At 58.0% G+C, this 21,317-nt stretch overlaps 8 protein-coding genes across 8 annotated transcripts; 2 read left to right on the top strand and 6 right to left on the bottom strand.

Annotated features, from left to right (window-relative positions):
- Positions 1-304: 304 nt before the first annotated feature.
- CcaverHIS019_0311480 (uncharacterized protein) lies at positions 305-1,943 on the top strand (the record flags this gene model as incomplete). Its single annotated transcript, XM_060599672.1, has 8 exons — positions 305-365; positions 474-569; positions 690-798; positions 905-1,146; positions 1,217-1,286; positions 1,351-1,430; positions 1,467-1,701; positions 1,742-1,943. The coding sequence occupies 8 exons, from the start codon at positions 305-307 to the stop codon at positions 1,941-1,943; spliced, it is 1,095 nt and encodes a 364-aa protein (XP_060456343.1).
- A 2,137-nt stretch (positions 1,944-4,080) lies between these two features.
- GRC3 (uncharacterized protein) lies at positions 4,081-5,115 on the top strand (the record flags this gene model as incomplete). The annotated part of the gene is made up of 4 exons (XM_060599673.1): positions 4,081-4,272; positions 4,338-4,457; positions 4,575-4,732; positions 4,785-5,115. 4 exons carry the CDS (start codon positions 4,081-4,083, stop codon positions 5,113-5,115), a joined length of 801 nt encoding a protein of 266 aa, XP_060456344.1.
- A 73-nt stretch (positions 5,116-5,188) lies between these two features.
- On the bottom strand, positions 5,189-7,021 carry CcaverHIS019_0311500 (uncharacterized protein; the record flags this gene model as incomplete). Its single annotated transcript, XM_060599674.1, has 2 exons — positions 5,189-5,859; positions 5,899-7,021. 2 exons carry the CDS (start codon positions 7,019-7,021, stop codon positions 5,189-5,191), a joined length of 1,794 nt encoding a protein of 597 aa, XP_060456345.1.
- A 543-nt stretch (positions 7,022-7,564) lies between these two features.
- Positions 7,565-9,012, bottom strand: CcaverHIS019_0311510 (uncharacterized protein; the record flags this gene model as incomplete). Its single annotated transcript, XM_060599675.1, has 5 exons — positions 7,565-7,713; positions 7,992-8,138; positions 8,234-8,498; positions 8,754-8,825; positions 8,857-9,012. 5 exons carry the CDS (start codon positions 9,010-9,012, stop codon positions 7,565-7,567), a joined length of 789 nt encoding a protein of 262 aa, XP_060456346.1.
- Positions 9,013-9,360: 348 nt separating this feature from the next.
- Positions 9,361-13,038, bottom strand: TAF12 (uncharacterized protein; the record flags this gene model as incomplete). The annotated part of the gene is made up of 4 exons (XM_060599676.1): positions 9,361-9,873; positions 9,908-11,983; positions 12,069-12,560; positions 12,667-13,038. 4 exons carry the CDS (start codon positions 13,036-13,038, stop codon positions 9,361-9,363), a joined length of 3,453 nt encoding a protein of 1,150 aa, XP_060456347.1.
- A 569-nt stretch (positions 13,039-13,607) lies between these two features.
- Positions 13,608-16,240, bottom strand: NHX1 (uncharacterized protein; the record flags this gene model as incomplete). The annotated part of the gene is made up of 6 exons (XM_060599679.1): positions 13,608-13,731; positions 13,955-15,487; positions 15,525-15,601; positions 15,638-15,712; positions 15,958-16,129; positions 16,170-16,240. 6 exons carry the CDS (start codon positions 16,238-16,240, stop codon positions 13,608-13,610), a joined length of 2,052 nt encoding a protein of 683 aa, XP_060456348.1.
- A 451-nt stretch (positions 16,241-16,691) lies between these two features.
- Positions 16,692-18,941, bottom strand: CcaverHIS019_0311540 (uncharacterized protein; the record flags this gene model as incomplete). The annotated part of the gene is made up of 11 exons (XM_060599680.1): positions 16,692-16,791; positions 17,087-17,329; positions 17,375-17,387; positions 17,421-17,481; positions 17,513-18,253; positions 18,294-18,345; positions 18,394-18,430; positions 18,472-18,507; positions 18,555-18,711; positions 18,746-18,814; positions 18,846-18,941. The coding sequence occupies 11 exons, from the start codon at positions 18,939-18,941 to the stop codon at positions 16,692-16,694; spliced, it is 1,605 nt and encodes a 534-aa protein (XP_060456349.1).
- Positions 18,942-20,248: 1,307 nt separating this feature from the next.
- CBF1 (uncharacterized protein) lies at positions 20,249-21,116 on the bottom strand (the record flags this gene model as incomplete). Its single annotated transcript, XM_060599681.1, has 3 exons — positions 20,249-20,407; positions 20,455-20,658; positions 20,694-21,116. The coding sequence occupies 3 exons, from the start codon at positions 21,114-21,116 to the stop codon at positions 20,249-20,251; spliced, it is 786 nt and encodes a 261-aa protein (XP_060456350.1).
- Positions 21,117-21,317: the final 201 nt, after the last annotated feature.

Below are 21,317 nucleotides of genomic sequence, written 5' to 3' on the forward strand. Positions count from 1 at the left end.
CCCGAATTAACACAAGGGATGCGAATAGGTTGTGCCTGGGACCTTATTCTGGCGCCTCTATGGCTATGGGTAGGCGGGTGGACGGATTTCCTTCTCTGCCTCCCATCCCCCTTTAAAACCCCTGTACCCAAGTTGTCCATAACAACAGCGCCCTCGAGGTTGAGGTCTTGAGCTTCGGCCAACAAGCCCAGCGAAGACCCCTACCTCAACTCTGTTCATCTCACCTTCCTTCCTTCCCCTTTCTCTTCCTCTTTCTCTCTCTCTCTGCATCTCTCTCACTCCCTCCTCGTCTCTTTTCTCGCTAATGGCCCTCGACACGAGCACGCTCGAGGCTCACCTCGAGGACCTCACAACCGACTACTATGGTGCGTTCATGCTCACTACTCCTGAACTCCTTTTTGCAGACGACCACCATCTACCGATTGACCTCGGCCCGTATTCATGCCCGATTACAGACCCACTGATGCGAGCAGACCTCCAATTCCCAAGCGCCTTCAAGCTCAATGAGCCCCCATCAGCTTTGGAAGCATTGCGGATGATCTCCAAGTCTCATCCCACGGTTATCCGAGGTAGGTTTGGGCGACTCGTGTCACGACCTCTGCCTTCATGCCAGGCCATTAAGAGCAGGCCATCGATTCCACATTCCCCCTCCCAGCCCTGCAGTGATCTCCATGACTAACATCCGATAGGCTACAGCCCACTTTGCGAGGGAGTCGACCACGACTGGCGCATGCCTGCGACATACACAAAGTTGCACGGTAATATGACCGAGGTTACCATTGCCATCACCGACGACGGGTGAGCATCCACCAGGTGTCGAATGCTTCTTGACGGAGGAAGAAGGTTGGAGAATGGCCGTCTGGAGGTTGCTCGGCACCCATCAGGAATGAGTGCTTACCGTCAGCCTGGCAGACTCTGTGCGGACCCTTGGATCAGGGGATACAACCTTTGTCAAACCCCTGGAAGAGCGAATGTCCATGGCCACCTTCCTCTCAAAGCTCACCACAACTAGCGACGAGGCCCTCTACCTCCAGTCCCAGGACGGTAACATTTACCGCTCGCAACCGGGAATGCGCAACGAGCCAGACCTCGTCTCTTTCCAGCAGGTGGTTGAGCGCGACGTGCCGTGGATGCGCGATGCGATGGGTGAGTCCCTGATCTGCCGGAGGGTTGCTCGGCAGCACCGTCATGGCGTCCGCGTGGCTGACGCGACGAGGGTGCACGGCGGAGGCGGTGAATTTGTGGATTGGGAACAATCGCAGCACCACTTCCTTCCATCACGACCCGTAAGTACAATTAACATCCTGCCTTCCATGACCCTTGCAGTGCCGGCATTCCGCTGACCGTAAGATACGAGAACGTCTACCATGTTTTGAGCGGTATTAAGCGCTTCACGCTCCTATCCCCCATTGAGGGCCTGTGCTTGGAGCGTGTGTACCTGCGCCGACATCAGGTGCTAACGGCAGAACATTTTCATCCGCCATCCACCCTCGTCCGTGGCGCAGACGGCAAGTTGCAACCTGAGCGCGACCCCGAGCCCGCGCATCCAGTCCCTTGGGTGCAGAGCCTCATACCGCCTGGCGAGGTGCGGCCCCTCATCGTGGAGCTCGAGGAGGGTGATACGCTCTACCTGCCCGCCGATTGGTGGCACAAGGTCGAGCAGGAGGAAGGCAGTGGTGGTCTGGCTGTGGCTGTCAACTAGTGAGTAAAGCAGGCGGTTGGGAAGAGTCTGACATCCCAGCTGGTATACGTCCGAGCTCCGCCCGGAGCGGTACGCGTTACTCCGGTTTGCGCAGCGGGTGGCGCGGTCCGCCGGCCGCGAGGGCGTTCTCGATCCTGATGCCGGCATGGACGACGACAACGGGGACATTGACGACGTCATGTTCAGCGATGGCTCTGTGACGTCTGGTGACGAGTGGGATCCCGCCGAGTGGGGGCGGTAGTGAGGTGCGTGTGCATGAGCGCGTGCATGGACGCGTTCTGGCAGTGTAGGGTTAATTGGACTACCAGGTTCTCTGGGACTGTGTCTAGGTCTATCTGTTTCTTCTCGGGTATATGGTTGTTTCATGCATCTCGGCGACCACCAGGATGACTGGCGGTTGATCTTTAGCGTTCTGTTCAAGTGTTCTTTGCTGCGGATAGTTGGCATGGTGGGCAATGGACAGTCTACAAATTGATCGACATGACGTGGAACGGTATGCCGTGCCTTGGATCGCTTGGCTCGGATCCATTCCAGCAATATTTTTCCAGCCATATTCCAGCTAGATTCCACCCAGAGCTAGAGCCTGGCCATGACGTGTTTCCAACTCCAATCGACGCTAGAACAAGGGCCTCGAATTCCTTGGCATCTGCATCTACTAGGTACATATGTCGGCCACTCTCGTTGGTTTCAAGCCTGCAGCTACACGTGCCGGGGGGTAGTTCTCTTGCGGGGATGCTGCTTCCAATGGGTCGATCATGAGGCTCCACCTAACCGTCCTCACTTACGCTGCTATTGTATACCCACCCCTGTGGCTGCGCCTGTAAGATCGCTGTCCTAGTGACGAAAGCTGACCCGCGATCGTTAGCATCCCGATAGCCCACGCCCTCGACAGGCTCCTCAGTTGCAAGACGAGCTCCTCAGTTGCAAGCTCCTCAGTTGCAATCGATCAGTTCAATCGCTGGCGAGTGGGTCGATGTCCGCCATAGTCTTCCAGAGCAGATAACCTTGTTGGCTCCCTTGACCCATATCTGTTCCGAACCGCACGGCTGAAAGAGGGGGGTAGGACGGCGGACGAGCTTTTGCTAACGTGCCTGCTTGAACTGGTGTCTCGTGTACACTTTGGCTCGCGCGCTGAGGCAACACGGTCAATGATGACTCTAGCCCTGCGCAGAGATGTCGATACAGTACCAGTTGCCCGTCTAGTCCCCAGATCCCAGGTTACTGAGGGAATCGAGAAAATGGAAAAAGTTGGAGTCAGTTGGCGCTAATCATCAGCAACAACACGCGAGTTTGGGTAGAAGATGCGTTGTCGGAGATACATACCGCCATAAACATTCTGAATGAGGGCCGCAGACCTTGTCTTCAGCGACGGAATGGCAATGTGAAGGGTATCAGGGACCGCGGCAGGCTGACGCTTCACGTTCAGTTCAAGAGTCAGACCTTGCTGAAGCCAGCCTCCCAGCTGAACACCAAGGCGTACACTCGTATTCTATTTCTAGCACTTGTGTCTTCTAAGGGAATCCAACCCGGGCATGTTTGGAGCGTCGCCAACTCTCCTCGTGGGACCCATCTCTCTCACTGGTCTGAGGTTGGGGGCAACACTTCAGTCTGTATCCTGCAAGAGAGCAGTGCGGCAGACTCACCTGAGGGCACTTGACACCTTGCGCTAGAGTAACTTTCCGCTCTCACTCGCGACACACAGTAATCCAATACAATGGGACAATGCCACCAGCTAGCCACCTCGCATATCGTCAATCGGTGCCCGGTAGTCATTCTGCTGAGCGGTTGGGCTGGAAGAGCTTTAGTCGAGGTGTGGAACCGGCACTGAGCCAGTGTTGACATCCACTTCAAGGGCTTGAAGGAAAGACGAGTGATGGGGTATGTCCACCGTGTAGAGCTCGCACGAAAGTTGTCGAAGGTTGCCTCCCAGTCATCGTTGTCATCGGGGATGTGGACAGGAAAGCAAAAAAATGAGCCTCGTGTGGGGCTCGAACCCACGACCGAATGATCAACCGGAACTTTAGAGTCCGCATTAAGAGTCATTTAATCTACCGACTGATATAACGAGGCATTATAGATTGTTGAAATTGGTATTTCGAGAGGATACAAATACCACGACGTCAGACAACTCAACCTTCTACCTCGTTCCCGCTGCAACCTTCTGATCTACGTAAGCCTGCATGAACACCGGACTCCCACCAGCTTTCAACGCATCCGAACTCTTCTGCGGTTCTCCTCTGCGTCTGCGGAAATCAATCTCCCGACTGTTGTTGGCAGCTGATATTCAGGCACGCCCTTATCCGCCACCCAAATGAAATTTCCAAACGTCACTCAACGGAGCCAAGGATACTAGGTTGACATCGCTCTCACCACCAACCATGCCAGCCGACCGTCACCAGCGCAAGAAGGCGCGCACGAGCACGAGCACGAGCACGAACACGAATGCCGAGGCCGGTCCCTCTGGGACAGTATTCAAGATCCCGTCCCTGGAGCAGCGGGGAGCAGACGCGCTGCCGGGTCTCAACAAGATCAAGGCGAGCCTGCGGCAGGCGAAGCGGCTGTTGAACAAGGTGGGTTTTAGTTAGGGTTGGGCAAGAGGTGATAGGGAGTAGGTTAAGAGTTGAGCTGACATCAGGAAAACCTTGAGCCGTCGCTGCGTATCTCGACGCAGCGCCGCGTTGCTGCGCTCGAGGCGGACCTTTTGGTTGCGGAGAAGCGGGACGTCGAGAAGAAGAACGGGGCCAAGTACCATGCCGTGAGTAGGAGGAGTGAGGAGGGGCTCGTGGATGGCGGAGTGTACCGATGCTTGGCGTAGGTGGGCGACGGAGATGACGAACGATCACGGAGGGCCAAGCAGGTGACTAACGCCCAGATCAAGTTCTTCGAGCGGCAGAAACTCGGCCGGATCATCAAGCGTGCGCAGCGCAAGGTCACCGAGGCGGAGAAGAGTGGCAAGGCTAAGAAGATGGCCAAGGCGGAGAAGGAGCTACTGCACGCGCGCGTCATGTTCAACTATGTGCTAAACTATCCGTGAGTGCAGTGAATTCTCCCGCGCATGGGTGGAACTAAGAACTAACGGCAGCAACGCGATCAAGTACATCTCGCTATTCCCGAAGGAGGAGAAGAGCGAGGACGGCGACGAGAAGGAGAAGCTCAAGGTGCCAAACTACCTCGAGGCAGAGCTGTCGGACGACATGGATAAGACGGAGCGGACACGGCTCACCATGCTGCTCGAGACGCAGGGTCTGATGGATGAGGGCAAACTGAGCGGCACGCCTGAGGAGGAGAAGGAGCGGCGGCCGGTGGAGCTCAGCTCGGTTACTGCTGCAGTCACCGATGGCGGGAAGAAGCGCAAGGCCAAGGCCGAAGCCGAGGCCAAGGAGGACACAGACGACTTCTTTGACAGCGACTAGTTTTCGTAAGAGATTCATATTGCATGCCAGCACGCATTGTAAAGACCGTGATATATAGAAGGGGTCGACTAGTCTAAGCTCCGACGTTGAGGACGCCTGAGTAGAAGTTGTAGTTGTACACCTTGCCGAGGCGGCTTTCCCAGCATTGGTCCGAGATTGTGAGGTTGCTCTTTCCACTGGCGCTGCCGCCGGTGGTGGTGAGCTCGAATGACTGCTCGCCAACGCCCATGGGAACCTCGAAGACATCGACACCGCCCTTGGCCTCGAGCGAGACAGGTGCGTTGCCGCCCGAAGTGACCTTGAGCGTGCCGCCGCTCTTGGTCATGGCCGCGACGAATACCGAGTCCTTGACCAGCTCCCACCCTGTAGGCTTGGAGCCAAAGTTGTCTGTGCTGTCACAGTTGACATTCTTGAGGTGCGGGCGGTACCAGTACACGATGCCCTCCTGGTCGACTGCAGGCTCAGACGCACCAGCCTTGAACGCCTTGATGAACGGCCCAGCGAGGTCGAGCATGGCATCGTGCGGCATACCCTTGACCCACAGGTCTGAGCCGTCGCTCGTCCACGGGGTGTCGAGCGGCCCAACGTAGTGCGACTCGCCGTAGTCGTTCCACGACACAATCTCGAGCATGTTGACCTTATTGCCCAATGCCAGGATGTCCTTCCAGCGGTCGACCCACAGGGTCTCGCTCTTGAACAGCCAGTTCTTCGAGTACGGTACCTCCTTGCCAAAGTGCGTGAAGACTGCATGTCAGCTTGTCCTTTTTGGATGGGATCACTTACACCACGGCGATACGCCGGCCATGTAGGTCCCGTTGCCGACAAAGGTTCGGTACTTCTCGTCGTCGGAAGTGCCGAGCTTCTCGTCGACAGGCGTGTTGGACTGCTGTCCCGGCCAGACGTGCCATGAGAAGAGGCCCTTGGCGCCGCGCTTGGCCATCTCCTCGCCGCCCTGGCGCGCGATCTCCTCCGGTGGGCTGCCACTGCCGAGACCAGGCGCACCCTGGATGTTGTCCCCGCCGTCCTGGAGCCAGTTCGGGACGGCATAGAGTTCGGTGCCGACGGCCGCGCTGCAATCCTTCCAGTTGAAGTCGTGGCCCGCGAACGAGCTGACGAGCGGCTTTCCGTCGACTATGTACTGCGCCGGCTTGCTGATGTAGTTCTTGAGCTGGGCCGCAACCGTAGCCGCCTCATCGGTGCCGTACCAGTTAAAGTCGACCGAGATGAAGAGCTTGAAGCCAACCTTCTCGGCCGCAGCGTAGGCGTTGGTAAGCTGCGCGTCGTTGTAAGGGTCCTCGCCAATGTTCAGTGCGAAGCCGTCGATGCTCTTGGACTTTGCGACCGTCATCTCTTTCTCCCACGCGGCCTGGTCAAACTCGGACGTAAGACCGACCATGTAGTGAGCAAAGACCGGACGACCAGCGCTGGCAGGCTCAGCGGCCGTGACATTCGCGTTGGAGCCCCCAGACGGGATAGGGACGGTCGCGTTCGTCGCGGTCGCGTTGGTGGGGCCGTTGGTGGAGGAGCCATTGGCTGAGCCGCTAGCGGTGGAGTCGACTGTGGCGTTGTCGGATCCGTTGCCAGCCGCGACGGGGGGGCCACCAACCACCTCCGGGTCGCCCGACGCGACGTAGACGTTGTTGCCGCCCGGCCCAGCGGGGCTGGCGGGGGCAGAGCTTTCGACACCAGAGGCAGTCGCAACCGAGGATGTTGCCGAGAGCGAAGACACGGAAGAGTGGTGCGCAGAGTCTGAACCAGCCGAGAGTGAGGAGCCAGACGCTGTCGCAGAGCTGCCAGCGGCACAGCGACGCTTGCCGTGGACACGTCCACGGTACCCCGCACCAGGCGAGGCAACAGCCGACGACGCGGCGAGAAGAGCGGTAAGAAGCGGGAAGAGGTGCGTCATCTAGCCTGCTAGATGAAATGTAGTGTACAGAAAAGAGGGAGGATGGGGGACAGCTATGAACCACGACGCGCTTTTATGCGCGCGGAAGCGACGCGCATCACTGGAGCAGTATACTGGAGGCGCCAACAATGGGCGTGTCAGTGTTGTGCATGATGGTGGACAATGGATAGCGATGTGAGGTAGGTTAGTGTGATGTGATGCTCAAGGGGCAAGGTTGAGGCACGGCTGACGGCATGGCCAGAACGTACGGAGAGTGAGCATATCTTGTGCGAGATCTCCGTACCCCTGCACATGGCCCTGGTTGTGTCAACGCATATCTTATTCCAGTGTTGCAGTTGCCTCAGTTCGGGAATGGGCGGGAGTCCAGTAGTGCGGCATGTCAAAACGTGAGCTCATGCCAGTCGTCACAGATTAAGTATTTTGGGTCCAAGTTTGAGCCCAGGAACAAACGCGTCGCAGGTGTGGTGTTGCATGCGTGACGCTAGGGGTGTCGTGATCCTGGCACGTGGGGCCTGGTGCCAACTCAAGCATCATAGTTTGATCCTAGCTACTTGGTTCTCCCTCTTGTGCCTCGGTGGGCTTTGGCTCATCCTCGATTTCGTCCTTGGCGCGCCGCTCGACGATACGGTCCACAATGCCAAAGTCTACCGCTTCGGCTGCCGTCATAAAGTAGTCACGCTCAAGAGCCTTTTCTGGCAGTCAGCGACCCCTCTAGGACCACACAGGCGGAGCAGGCGTTTCGACACGTTTCGACACGTTTCGACACACAGTCACAGCTCAAACTCTCCCCCCGTCGCAATGTCCGCCCGACGTGTCCGACGACCCAACAACTCGCTGTCGGCGCGACATCGTCCGACGGGCGCTTAACACACGGTAACGTCACGGCCCAAAATATAGGTACCAGACGGTACAATTGTGGTCTTGTAACCAGACTGTCGGACGACCTTGGCAACGACCGATATGGACTCACCGAAACGATCGCGCGCAGCATCGTGCGTCTCGCCCTCGCGCAGGCAGTGGTCCGCATAGATGTCGGTAAGCACGGAGCGTATCCTCAGGATCTCCTTGGCGTGGAGCGCGATGTCAGATGCCTGGCCGCTCGCCCCGCCTGACGGTTCTGCCGTTAGCAACTCACGTCCAGACACAATCAGTCGCCTCCAGCCATAGTGACATCTCAGAAAAGGAAATCCACTTCGAAACGCAGCGACTCACGGTGAATCATTACGCTCGAATTCTTGAGCGCGTACCGTTTGCCCTTCTCCCCACCCGCGAGGAGGAGCGAGCCCATGCTCGCCGCCTGCCCGAGACAGAACGTGTGCACGGGGCTCGTGATGTACTGCATCGTGTCGTATATGGCGAGGCCGGCCGTCACACTCCCGCCAGGAGAGTTGATGTACAGCCGGATAGGCCGCGATGCGTCCTCGGCCTCGAGGAAGAGGAGCTGCGCAGTGATGAGGGATGACATCGAGTCCATGACCTGGGGTTAGCGGGGCCTTCCTGATGCCCAGGGGATGAGAGTCGGCCGGCGTCAGGTGAGTGACCGTAGAATGAGACGACTAGACGAGACAGCAGGGGCTATTTGCTGGCGGCAAGCGGCGTATCGTTGACGCAAGTAGAAAGGCATGTCGCGATCTGCAACATGTGGAGGCGAGGAACTGAGGAACCCCCTGGAACCGTCACCCAGTTGGTGAGGAAGGGTTGCAACGCAACGCGCTCAATGGTCAACACTCACCGGTCCACCGAGGAAGATGACGCGTTCGCGAAGGAGACGCGAGAAGATATCGTAGCTCCGCTCGCCGCGTGCCTGCTGTCAGCTGGTTTGAGTTGGCGCGTACAGTCTGCTCGACGACGATGGGGACGAGTGCGTCGCGCACGACGGGAAAGGCGTCGTCGCCGAACCCGCTAGCTCCACTCGAGAACCCGAAGCTGCGTTGCAGGGGGATGGCGCGTCGGAGGCCTGCCAAGGGTCGAAGGGCGGTGAGTGCGCGCATGGTGGTGCGTGAGGACGTTGCAAGTCATTTCGGCGTACTTCGTCATCGTCTAGCAAGTTGGTAACCTCCACCACAGACAGGTGGCAAATTGCCTCCGTCAGGCCTTGGATTTGGCGCCGGTCGGCACAGCGGAAAAAGCTCCAGGACGTAGCTTATGAATAATGCTACGGCAGTGGATCGAACCACGGGCAAGACAAGCAAAGCCACGCTCCGTACGTTTATCAACTCATTGTCAGGCGGATCTAGCAACGTCGGCGTGAATATGCCTCCATGCACGTCATCTACAATAATACAGTAAGTAATTATGGTCTAAGCACAATAATACAGCACAGGTCACTCGTAACAGACTCAGAGAGCGACAACCACAGGCGGAACAGGTGGGACAGTTGGTGTGTCGGTGCCGGCCCCGAGTACCGCGAGCCCAGGTGCGGGCGTAGTCACAGCCGACGTCTGGGCCGTTCCCACCGCAGTGTTGGCGGCCGTCGCGGCAACCATCGTCACGTCGTCCTTCATCTCGCCGTTCATGGTGCCATTGAGGGCGGCCTGAGCTTGAGCCTTGACCGCGGCCTCTTCTGCCGCCTTGACTGCCTCTTCCTTTTCGCGTCGCCACTGGGCCTTCGCATCCGCGACAGCCTTGAGCTTGGCCTGGCGCTGCTGCAACGCCGGCACGCGACGCGAGCTGCGCGCCTGATCTAGGCGGATCGCATCCGAAGAGAAGCCCGGCATAACGCGTCCGAAGACGTTCTCGTAGGCCAGCTGCGTATCTTTGCAGTCGACTGTCGACGACTTGCGATGCTTGGCGAACTGGCACGCCGTCTGCGAAATGACGTCGACATACTCGTCCGCAATCGCGAGGAACATCTTGGCGTCAGCAGCGCTATATGTCACAACTCACATCCTCAACCGGTTTGTCAATCTCGAGCGTCTTGTCAATAGTCTCGGCAAACTCCTGGACTTTCTGCTTCTTCGCGCCCGGCATGCCAGCTGCCTCGAGGTCATGCTTCTTGGTCTTGGCGTCGAGTGCGTCATTCTTCGTCTCAACGTCACCGTCCGCAAGCAGGCGCAAGTCGGCGGGGAGGCGCTCCCCGAGCACGTTGGCTAGGACAGGCACGGTGCTCATGCCTTCGAGCAGAGTGGCGCGGCCAGTCTGTCGGCCGGGTAGCGGGAACGAGTCATTGAGACTGCTGCGCAGCGCCGCGTCGCTCTCGGCCGTCGGGGTCCACGATGTCTTGGATAGCAGCGAGCCCGTGCGGTCTAGGGGTGATGGTGTGACCTCGTTGGTTGCTCTGCCTGGAGGGGGTTGGGCGGTCGGCCTTGCCCCGCGCTTGTCCAACTCGGATAGGATGTGCATGGGTGTGACTTGAGCGCCAGATGAAACCGATAGCTGACCCTGAGGGCGAACGTTCGGAAGCATAGGAGACGCGACAGGGATCCCCTGCTGGAACAGTCTTTGCCCAGCAGGCGATCCGTGCTGCGAGGCGGCGGCGGCCACTCCAGCCGCCGCGATCGGCAGCTGGTTGCGGATCTGCGGCGACGGAGCCGATCCTGTACCGGAACTTGGAGTGCCAGGCTGCTGGCCGGTCGCAAAGCCGCGCTGCTTCCCAGGAGGTATTTGTAAGTTCGGCAGCGTGCTGTTGATGACAGGGAATCCCATGGGCATTCCGGGCCGGCCCAGCATCATGGGCGCGTTTGGCTGCATGGGCATGCCGCCCGGCCCCGGCATGGGCGGCTGAGCGCCCTGGTTAAGCCCTTGAGGCTGGAGCTTTGGGGTGCCCGTCTGCATCTGCTGTCCCGTGGGAACGCCCAGCGGTTGAGGAGCAACAGGTTGTTGAGGCTGCTGGGGTGGGGCCTGCGCGAGAGGCTGTTGGGACGGTTGCTGGACAGATTGCTGTTGCTGTTGTTGCTGCTGCTGCTGCTGCTGCTGCTGTTGTTGTTGATGGGCCTGCTGCTGCGCCTGCTGGGCGGCCTGAGCAGCCTGAGCAGCCTGCGCCGCCTGCTGCTGTTGTTGTTGGATGAGCTGCGGCGATTGGAGATTGATGTTGCTGAAATACAGCTGCTTGAGCTTGGGGTTCTTTTCGAACGCCTTCTGTCTTTCGCCGTCGTTCATTGACGCTAGTCTCTGTCTGATCTCGTGGATCTGCTGCGCATGCTGTTGCTGTTGTGGTGGTCGGATCTGTCCAAAGTTGTTGTTGATTTGGTTGGGCGCGTTTGCCTGGTTCTGAGCCTGGGCCTGGGCCTGGGCCTGAGCCTGCATCAGAGCTTGCTGGGCTAGCTGCTGTGCTTGAGCAGGAGTGATTGACATGCCACCGCCAGGCGCCTGTGCCTGCTGTTGCTGCTGCTGCAGATACTGTTGCGCCAGGGCGGCCTGGAACACCTGCTGAGCCTGCTGTGGAGGTAGGTTCTGCAGGAAGCTGTTTCCTTGGTTCGGCAGTTGGGCGGCACCAAGGTTAGGCGTCCTGGCCTGTTGTTGCTGCGCCATGGCCTGTTGCCGAGCGAGTAGAAGTTGCTGGGGGTTGTTCATCATCTGCTGCTGCAAGAACTGCTGCAGTTGCGGTGTGTGAAAGTTCTGGCCCTGCTGCTGCTGCTGTTGAACAAGCTGCGCGAGCTGTTGCGGCGTGAGTTGCGCCAGCACTTCAGGACCGAGACCAGCAAAGCCAGGTTGTTGTGGATGTTGCTGGCCCTGCTGTTGCTGCTGCTGCTGCTGCTGCTGTTGCTGTTGCTGATGCTGTTGCTGTTGCTGAGCTGCCTGCTGCTGTGCCTGCAGTTGCTGCTGACGAGCGAGGGCCTGCTGTTGTTGCTGTTGTCGCTGCAAGTGGGCCACTTGCTGCTGTGCGAGAATGGCTGTCTGCTGCTGAGATGCAGCTTGCCCGGCCACGTTCTGCCCAGCGTTGACGAGGCTCTGGCGCACCTGGCTTTGGTGGTAGTTCTGGAGGTATTGCTTGACCTCTGGTTGAGCGATCAACTGGTCAAACTGAGGCATCAGTAGCCGAACAGACGCCATATGGAGCGATGGTATGGGGAATTATGGAGCTGGCAGGCGTGCGCGCGTCACTCACAGTCTTCTGCATCTCTGGAGTCATCCCCCCTTCGTTTCGCAGCTTGATTAATGCCGGCATCCGCTGGATGAGCGTCTTTGGGTCGCTGCCCAAGATGCCCAGGTTAGGTGGTGCGGGAGGGTTGCTCGGACCAGGGGTTCCAGCGTTGCTCATGCCTGGGCCTGCATTTCCGCTCGGGGCAGGCTGCATGCGAGGGGCGACGGGCGACGCACCCAGCACGCCAGGGTTGGCCGCGGGGCTCTGGTGCGCCTGAGGCGAGGGAGTCGCTATACTTGCTGCCCGCTGGTTGGGTATTGGTGTGCCGACGCCGACGCCCGACTGCGAAGGAAGGCGCTGCACCGGTTGCTGGGGCGTCCCCTGCTGCTGCATCGCTTGTTGCTGCTGCTGTTGTTGGAGGCGCTGCTGGACAAGCATGTTCTGGTACTGTTGCTGCTGCTGTCCTTGTTGGGCTGCCGCCTGCTGCTGAGCCTGCTGTTGCAGTTGGGCCATGATCTGATTGTCAGGCCAAGAGGTGGGGAACATGGAGTGATTGGGAGAGTGGGAAGGTGGGTAGTCGATAGTGATACGTGGGAAGTAGCAAACCAGACTCTAGACTTACCTGGGGATTCATCTGGATCTGTTGACCATTAATCTGGGTCTGAGGCTGGGCTCCCCTTTGAATAGGTTGGCTGGGACCAGCTTGGGCATTGGGCGGTCTCGCACCACCACCATTCGTAGCCGCAGCGGCGGCGGCGGCCTGGATCTGCGCCTGCTGTGCTTGTTGCGCCTGTTGCGCTTTTTGCAGCTGTAGTGCATCGAGTTGACTCTTTCGTTGAAGTTGCTGCTTCTGGACTAGTTGCTGTACGCGCTTCCTCACGAGAATGGCCTTCTGATCGTCTGGCAAGTTCTTCTCGTCAGCCTGCAGCAGCTGGGGAAACTTGTTGATGAGGGCATCCAAGCTCTGGGCTTGCTGGGGCGGTGGAGCTGCCATTGCTCGAATCGGCCGCGCGGCGACGTAATAAGTCGTTCGAGCAGCAGCCAACTGAGGCGCGATCGGCCGGACGTGGTTGTGCGCAGGTTGGGGTGGAGAGAGTTGCTCCCAGTTGCCACAATTGAACTGAGCGAGTGTAGGCAAGCCCGAGAAAAGAGCCTCAACTGGAAGGAGACCGGATGACGATAGAGTTTGAGGTAGCGGTGATGATGTGTAATCGAATGGAGTTGAAGAGGATGTGGATGGCGTGGATGGAAGAAGTGTCGATGAGAGAGAGACAGGTGAAAGCCGGTGGCCAGAATCAAGGGGTGGTGGTGGCGGGGTTGGTGGAGGTTGTCCTACTCGTCCTGCTTGTCCTACTTGTTCTACCGGCGATGGGCCTTCTCCAACCCCCGCCCATTCAACCCACCATTGAGCGACGCTGTCCTCCTCAATCTCCTTGACGCCGCTCATGATGTTGTCTAACGTCGAATGCATGAAGTCTAAAAGCACATGTATATCTCCACAGGTTCAACGCCACCCGGTCCTGCTGCTTCGCGCAGGCCGTCGGGTCAACTCGCCCAAGCACTCTAACTTCCCTGTCTCCTGTCCACACTGCTGTCCCTCCCTGATCCACGTCCATCACTTCCAGGTGGCGTGCGACTCGATTCTCCAGTCTCGGCACGCGCATAGAACAGGTCCGTCACGGACCCACTGCGTGTCAGCTGGCATCGCCGTTTCCCCTTCCGCCCCTTCACGTTCGCTTCTCTTGGCGGGACAAGCAATCCAGGATACAGCAATGACGGGCGCACTGACCAAGTCACGCATTGTCGCCACAACTGGTGATCCTACATACTGTCCACTGCCGACAACAGATGGAATGCTTTGAACGCGCCCATTTCGATGATACACTCGGTCAACATCTTGGCAAACTCACCCGAAGGGACGCCCTGGCGCAGGGGCCTTGACCTTGCCGTTCTCGCTCTCGGTGTCGGCGGCAAAGTAGTCATCATCGACACGAGAGAGCTCCACAGAGTTGTCGCCTCTTGGTGTCCCAGACGCGGATTCGCTACCGCCACGCAAACTTGCTTGCTTGCGCGCCTTCTTGGCGTGATGCCGGCGAGCAGTGACTGAGTTCGAGAACAGCGGCAGGAGATACCTCTCATCGAGGTTGGTGAACCACTGCCCGTCACGGAACACCATGCCCTGTTGTGAGGGTCCGGCGGCATCGGCCTCAACGTCGCCGCGGTCACGATAACCGGACGGCAGTGGTTCCTCCTCGCTGTCGTCAGAGGACACAGAGAACCCTGCGCGCGAGCCGTCTCTTGGGAGAGATAGCCGCGCTGCGCTGCGTCGCGTCGTCGAGAGGTACGGTGAGTCGAGGGGAGTGGCGAACCCGACGCTGTCGTCGTCTCCGTACAGGCCTTGCCCGTTCGCGCCCGCATAGCGCCGGTTGCCTGGACCCATCTGAAGTGCCAGCTGGCCCGAGTGGGGCATCCAGCCCTCATCCTCGTCCGAGCTGGCATCCTCATCCTCGACGCCGACACGAATGCCGAGAACTTCGAGCATGCGCGCAGTGGTACCGCCGAAGACGATGACGGTCAGGACGACGACGACCAGAACAGTCGTGCGAAGCGCGTCAGCATTCTCGCCCTTTAATCCGTTGGCGAGAGCGACGCCGACCGCGCCGCGAAGACCAGCCCAGAAGAGCATCATCTGGTACGAGTGAGGCAGCTCTTCGTGGCGCTGGCCACGCGTGTGGAAGAACCAGTTGATGAGCTCCGACAATGGGAACACGGCTGCGTAACGCGAGGCCATGACCGCAATGGCCGACACGAGGATGAAGAGGGGCTTGAACACCTGGATCTCTTGCGTAAAGAGGTTGAGACCGAGGTAGATGAAGATGAAGTTCTCGGACAGTTGGGCGAGTACAGCAAACATGTATTTGGTCGTCCGTTGTGTGCGCTTGGACATGGTGTGGTACGCGTAGTGCTTGAGTGTGATGCCGCAGAAGAGGAGCGACACGATACCGCTCATGTGGAGGCCGTTGGAGAAGAAGTAGGAGGTGTAGGCGACGAGGGCCACGAGGCAGCTCTCGATTTGAGGGTAGTGTGCAAGGTGGGAGTGCTTGAGACCAAGGGAGCATGCGAGAGCGAAGGAGACGCCCAAGAACACAGAGCCCAAGAACGAGAACAGGAAGATTCCGGTTCCGTGGAAGAGGGACGAGATGTAGATGTCTTTGGTGTGGAAGTGCGAGAGCGTCTCGTACATGACGATCGACACAGCGTCGTTGAGGATGCTCTCACCAAAGATGATCGAGTAGAGCTTTGGGTCAACCTTGGCGGTGTTGAAGATTGCCAAGATGGTAACCGGGTCGGTCGCCGAGAGGGTGGAGCCAAAGATCAGGCACTCGAGGAGGCTCAACTTGAGATGCTCGATGCCAAGGAAGGACCAGATGTACACGATCACTCTTTACCGTCAGTACCGTGGAGTTGGCGGTGACTCACCCAATGCCCACGGCTGAGATGAAGGTTCCTAAGAATGCAAATGTGAGGATGACGCCAAAGTTGCGGAAGAAGTTTTCCTGGGGTCAGCGAGCGCTGCTCATCAGTCGACTGACTTGCTTGAGCTCGTAGCCCGAGTTGAGGATGATGGGAGGAAGGAGGAGGTTGAAGAATAGTGTGTGTTTGAACGTCTGGCGCGTCAGTGGGTATTCAGCACGTCTGTCTGGCTCGCAGTCTTTCTGTCTGTCTTTCTGTCCGTTTGTCTCCTCCGAGTCCAAGCAGAGTCACATGTCAACGCTTGGAGATCAAGCGAGTTGCAATTGACAACGTACGCGGGACAGGACGCCCCTGGTCATCCAGTCGGACTAGCACCCCCGCCGTCTGATCCACGTCAACCACCCTGCGCACCCCGAAGCCCTTCTCTCGGGCGACTCACCAACATATCGCGAATAAGATGCCCCGGCGCCATCCGAATGATGAGGCCCACAACCATCCCCGCAAAGATGGAAATGACCGTCTCATGGATAGCCCGAATCCGCTTAAGTTGTAGGTAATAAGACGTGCAAAGTGCGCCGATAAGTAGCACGCAGAGGATACAAAGGCCCCATCTTCGGTCAGCCGCGCAGCCGCATAGACCATCCAACTTACGACGCGTAGAACTCCTCGGTCGTGGGATCTAGTACCTCGCTGTCGGGCGGTTGTGTGATCGGCGGTGCCATGGGGTCAAGTTAGCCCCAGAGAGGGATAGTTGGCTAGAGGCGTAGAGGGACGATAGGTGATATGGAGGAAGAGGTTGAAGTAGAAGTAGAGGTTGACTACGTTGCTGCTCGGCTGTGAGGAAATGGGTAGATGGGTCGCGTCTACCTATCAACCAACTTCCAACCTGGAACCTAACCCATCTATGACGTCCTCCCCCTTTGACACCACTACAAACACCCCCATGAAACCTTATTTGCTTCCTGCGAGCCTCAAATAGCCTTCATTACAATTACAGGTTCGGCTTTTAACCAGGGCTAAACTCTCAATATTGTTACGTTGACTGCTCGACTGGGGAAACACTATTGCACAAACGCGCGAAACTCATGATGCATCTTCTGATCGTATGGCAACTATGTCACAACAACTCCCCAACGCTGATTTGGGCCAGCCAGCAGCTCGTTTCACTGGACTCTACTCGCCGTCCAGATCATCCTCGAGGATCTGCGTAGGCGAGCGTACAAACGTCAGCTCGTCGTCCTCGTCACCTTCCGGAAGGCGCTCCATGGTCGCCCTGCAGTCAGCCTTTGTTGGGGGAAGGGATCCCAAGAACGTGAAGGACAAGGTGAGTCCGAGCGATGATCCGACGTGCGACCGTCTCACGATCGGCCAGATTGGGGACAACAAGGAGAAGATTCTCAAACTTCTGTCCGGAAACCTCGAATAGTTCACCTGGATCAAGCCCCCTACCGCTCTTCCTTTGCCAACAAGGTCACTGGAACCACTGGCCATACTGTCCTAGCGAGTGGACTGCACGGCAGGGGGGAGAAGGAGTGGGAATGTGTTCTTTTCTCAGGTTCAATACTCACTCGCACTCGCACAAAAGCTCTGTGCAGAACAGGTCGAGGTTGAGATCAGACGGGTCGGTGCCAAAGGGCATCTCGACCTGCGCGGCAATACCCTCAACACCACAGAGGGTGAACGCGGTAGTGGCGACAATAAAGATGGTCTTCCATCCAAGTACGTCGACGAGCACGAACGGCAGGCAGAGGAGGTAAATCGTGACGCACTGCTTGAGGTGCGATGTGAAGACGTATGGCAAGGGTGTTTGGCTACTGTTAGCGGCTCATTTTCGGGTTGGTGTGGGTGCAACTCACATACTGTCGTTAGCTGGTGTTAGCAAATCCAACTAGACTCACATACGCTCCATGGACCCAAGCTGGTCAATCATGCTCTGCACGCTGCTGCTCATTCCGTTAAAGCCCTGGAGTTAGCTCTGTTTCAGTGAGATTCACCGCAGGCCCTATGCTCTCCAAGTTGCCGCTACGGCGGAAACGGAAGAGGGTGCGGCTGATCTCGTGGGCGATGATGAGGGGCAGGCCGACTTCGACCATGCTGCCGAGCTTGTCGCGTGTGGCGTTGTTCAGGGACGAGGCCTGGCTGTCCACTTCCTGGTGGGTACGGCGGAGGTCAGAGACCACACCCGACTTGATGAGCGGCGTGCGCTCGTTCGGACAGCTGCCTGGTGAAGATGTCGACTTGTTCTCGGTGAGCGTGGGGCGAACGCGTACTGCGGTGGGACGGCGGACGGGGCGGCGAATAGGCTTAGGACGAGGGATGACGGGCGACGTGGGGGGAAAGGAGAACGAGTTGGACTTTGCTCTCGTGGGCGAGGTGGGCGGCGCGAGACTGAGTCCGACAATGCGTTCCTCATCCCCGCGGTCGATGAGGGCTGTGGTCGAGTATGAGCGGGGCGACATGGCGGCTGGAGATGAAGGTCCAGTGGACGCGTCGTCCTCGAGCACTTCGCCCGAGTCGACTGGCATGTCCTGCCAAACAAACTTGAAGAGTGATTGGGGAAGTAACCCTTGCAAATCGGTATGCTCTGCACCGCCCTCTGAACGAAGGTAGTGCTTGGTTGCGAAGACGAAGCCGAGGATCAGGCGGATGACCTCCTTCTTCTTCTGGGTGAGCTCTAGGCGCTCGAGGCGTGACATGGATCTGTCGGGTGGTGGGACAACGTTGATCCATACAGCCTGGAGTGAGCTCAAATTCAATCTAAATCAGCTAACATACGCGAGAGAGGTTGCGAGCGGACGAAATCAGCGCAGTAAAGTCCTTGCGGCCCCTGATGTTAGTTTCGTTCTCTCAGACGCAACGCAAACAAAACACGTACTCGGCATAACGCTCGTACGCCGACGAGTTTCGGAAGACTTGGTGAGCCGTGTACTTTGGAAGAGGGGATTCAGCTCACCAAGAAGAAGACCAACGACAACAGAGAGCAGGGGTACTGTTGATCAGCACAGGTCCGTGACGTAGCGACAGGACGCTACTCACCGACATTGTTCGTTAGCGCAAGGTCCTTTCCCCATACGATCGACGCGACCGCGACGAGGGCGCTCCACGCGGTGAAGAAGACTACGGGGCGTAAGACGACCGGGAGAATGGATGAGGAGTAAACCATCACGTCGTCTAGCCACGAGATCTTGGAGACCTGGAGTCAGAATGGGACCCGGCCCCCTACTCACCCGCGGCTTCGAGTCCTCCTGCGTCTGCATCCGCAACAAAGAACTGAGCATGTGCCTAGGCTGGTCATCCTGCCGTCAGCTAATTCTTGCTGGAGCTCACATAGGCCATGTTAGGCTTGGTGTTGAGGCGCGCCGGCCTTGCCCGCCGCTTAGCCCCCGGCGTGATGGGTGTCTTGTCGCAAGTTATTGTGGACATGTTCTTACTCTGGCTTCTGGGAGATGGAGAGGAAGAAGGAGGGGTTATATCTGCCTTCTGGGAGATGGAGAGGAGGAAGGAGGGGTTATATCTGCCTGGAAAGAGGGGAGGGGGTCCGTGCGTCAGCGGAACGTGACGAGTACGAGTCCGGGATGGGCAGAGGGGAGAATGTGAAAGTGAGCAGACGCAAGAGACAGAGAGTGTGCGAGTGCACAGCAAAGATAAACAAGTTGCGTCTTCCTTTGTAGGCACATGGCTCGTTAGTTCTCCCGGCCGTCCGGCGCGTCTCAATGGACAAGCACAATCTTATCCTTCTGTGAATCTTGCATGAGCATGAGATCATGAGACTTGGCAGCTGCTCATTGCTCAACCACCTCTTGCGCCGCCGTTGCTGACAGCTGATCCGCAACTCACCCCTCCGACCTTCCCCTGATCTCCTGGCTCGGCACCATCCTCGAGTGACATTCCCCAACACTTTCCCCATCCACACGCGTCATACCACTTCCATCCGACGCGCCAAAACACATCACAACATGAAACCGGGACACGAATAGAATGCGCACAGAGAAAACCGGCGCATCTCCTTGGAGCCGAAACACACCGTCATCTCCTCGGAGGCCGAAACACACCGTCATCGCGCACAAGGGCGTGTAGCTCAGTTGGTAGAGCGTTCCATTCGCATGGTGATTTGGAAAGGTCTTTGGTTCGATTCCTAACTCGTCCAGCGCTTGTCTTTTTCTTGGCTTGGTCAAGCGTTGCAAATGTGTTGTTGGTGTGGTGTGGACGTCCGTGCGGAGGCGGACGCGTCAAAAGGCACAATCGATTATAGCCCTGTGCCCCGAATCATGGATCGCCTGACTGGCTGGGAATTATGGCGTCAGCAGTCAGTAACATGATGGTCATGTGATGCCATTCAACCGCACAGCCGACCGACCAGTCAGCCGAGTCATTATGGGTCTCGAGCTATCGTCCCCCTCCACCCATGTAGTAGTGGTACCCATGTAGTAGTGGTAACTCTGGGTGAATACTGAATACTTCCCCGTGACGTCCTGTGGCCTGTGCTTCGGTCTCATCTCGACGGAGTCTGCTCTGGGCGAGCAATAGAAATGGTGGGGGTTCTCAACGAACCCAACGCACTTCTGTCGTACACATTCCGGTGCGGGAACATGTGTCCAGCCTCAACACCAGATGAGTATCGCAAACTGTCCAACTCCCCCACGCCTAGAGCTCTCAAGGCTACATACAACAACGAAGGTAAGCTATCAATTCTTGTCCCCTGTCCACATCCGAGGCCGTCGCGACCGCTATCACGCGTCCTTCTCGAGCTCGGCGACGCGCTTCTTGGCCTCTGCCACCTCGAACTGTGCCTGCGCGACGCGATCCTCGGCATCTCGCCATGCAGACTCCCACTTGGCAGACCCGGCTTCGGCCTTCTCCAGCATGATGCGAGTGCGATCGAGCTCATTCTGGGGTTAGTGGTTAGTTCTGTCGAGGCCTGTCACGGCTTACTCACGACATATTCCTGCTTCTCGCGCTCCTTTGCCGCCAACTCGACATTGAACTGATCGACCTTGGTCTTGAGAGTCATGAGATAATCGCTTGCGCGCTTCAACAAAATCCCCTTGCCAACTTTCGGATCCGACCCTCCCGGCACCTGGGACACAATCTCCATGATCCCCTCGTTGATATTCTCACGGCGTCGCCGCTCGACCTCTTTCTGTCATTAGATCCTTCTCTCTTGAAGAAACGCACATGACTGTCCTTCTTCATCTTTATGGGGTCGATTGGGTCTCCATTCTCCACGGGTCCCACAACGCCATCCTCGTCGCGCCGGCGTTTACGTCGATTCGTCGCCTCGACTGCAGCCACCGCGGCAGCCGTCTCGTCCTGGAGCGCGTGGATCTCGTATTCGTCCCTCTTATCGTCGAGCATGCCGAATCGTGCCTCGCCAGAGGCCGTAAAGAAGGAATTGTCGTGGTGGAAGGTCGCGAGGGAGATGTCGTCTGCTGGGTCTATGGCATCATGCAGTTCCACTGCGTGTTGTGCCAAGTTCTCAAGCGTGTTCTCGCGTCCCCCTTCTAGCAGAGTCGGGAAGAGGTCTGGCGCGGGCTCGGCAGAGGCGCGCGCGCTGGGTGGACCGCTGCCGTCGGGCGAGCGGCGGTCGTCGGCGGACATGGCCGGATGCGTGTCTAGTGTAGGGCCGGAGAGAGTGAGAGGGGGAGATGGGTGAATGAGATGGGGATGGGATGTGGTTGTGAGTTGATGGATGGATGTTGTATGGTGGTTGTGGGTGGTTATGGTGTGATGTTTACGTGTGAGAAGAGTGGGAGTTGAGAGGTCAGGTGATTCAACTGGCGGGGAAGGGGAAGAGGGGAA

The sequence above is a fragment of the Cutaneotrichosporon cavernicola genome (assembly GCF_030864355.1).
Source record: "Cutaneotrichosporon cavernicola HIS019 DNA, chromosome: 3".
NCBI classification, from domain to species: domain Eukaryota; kingdom Fungi; phylum Basidiomycota; class Tremellomycetes; order Trichosporonales; family Trichosporonaceae; genus Cutaneotrichosporon; species Cutaneotrichosporon cavernicola.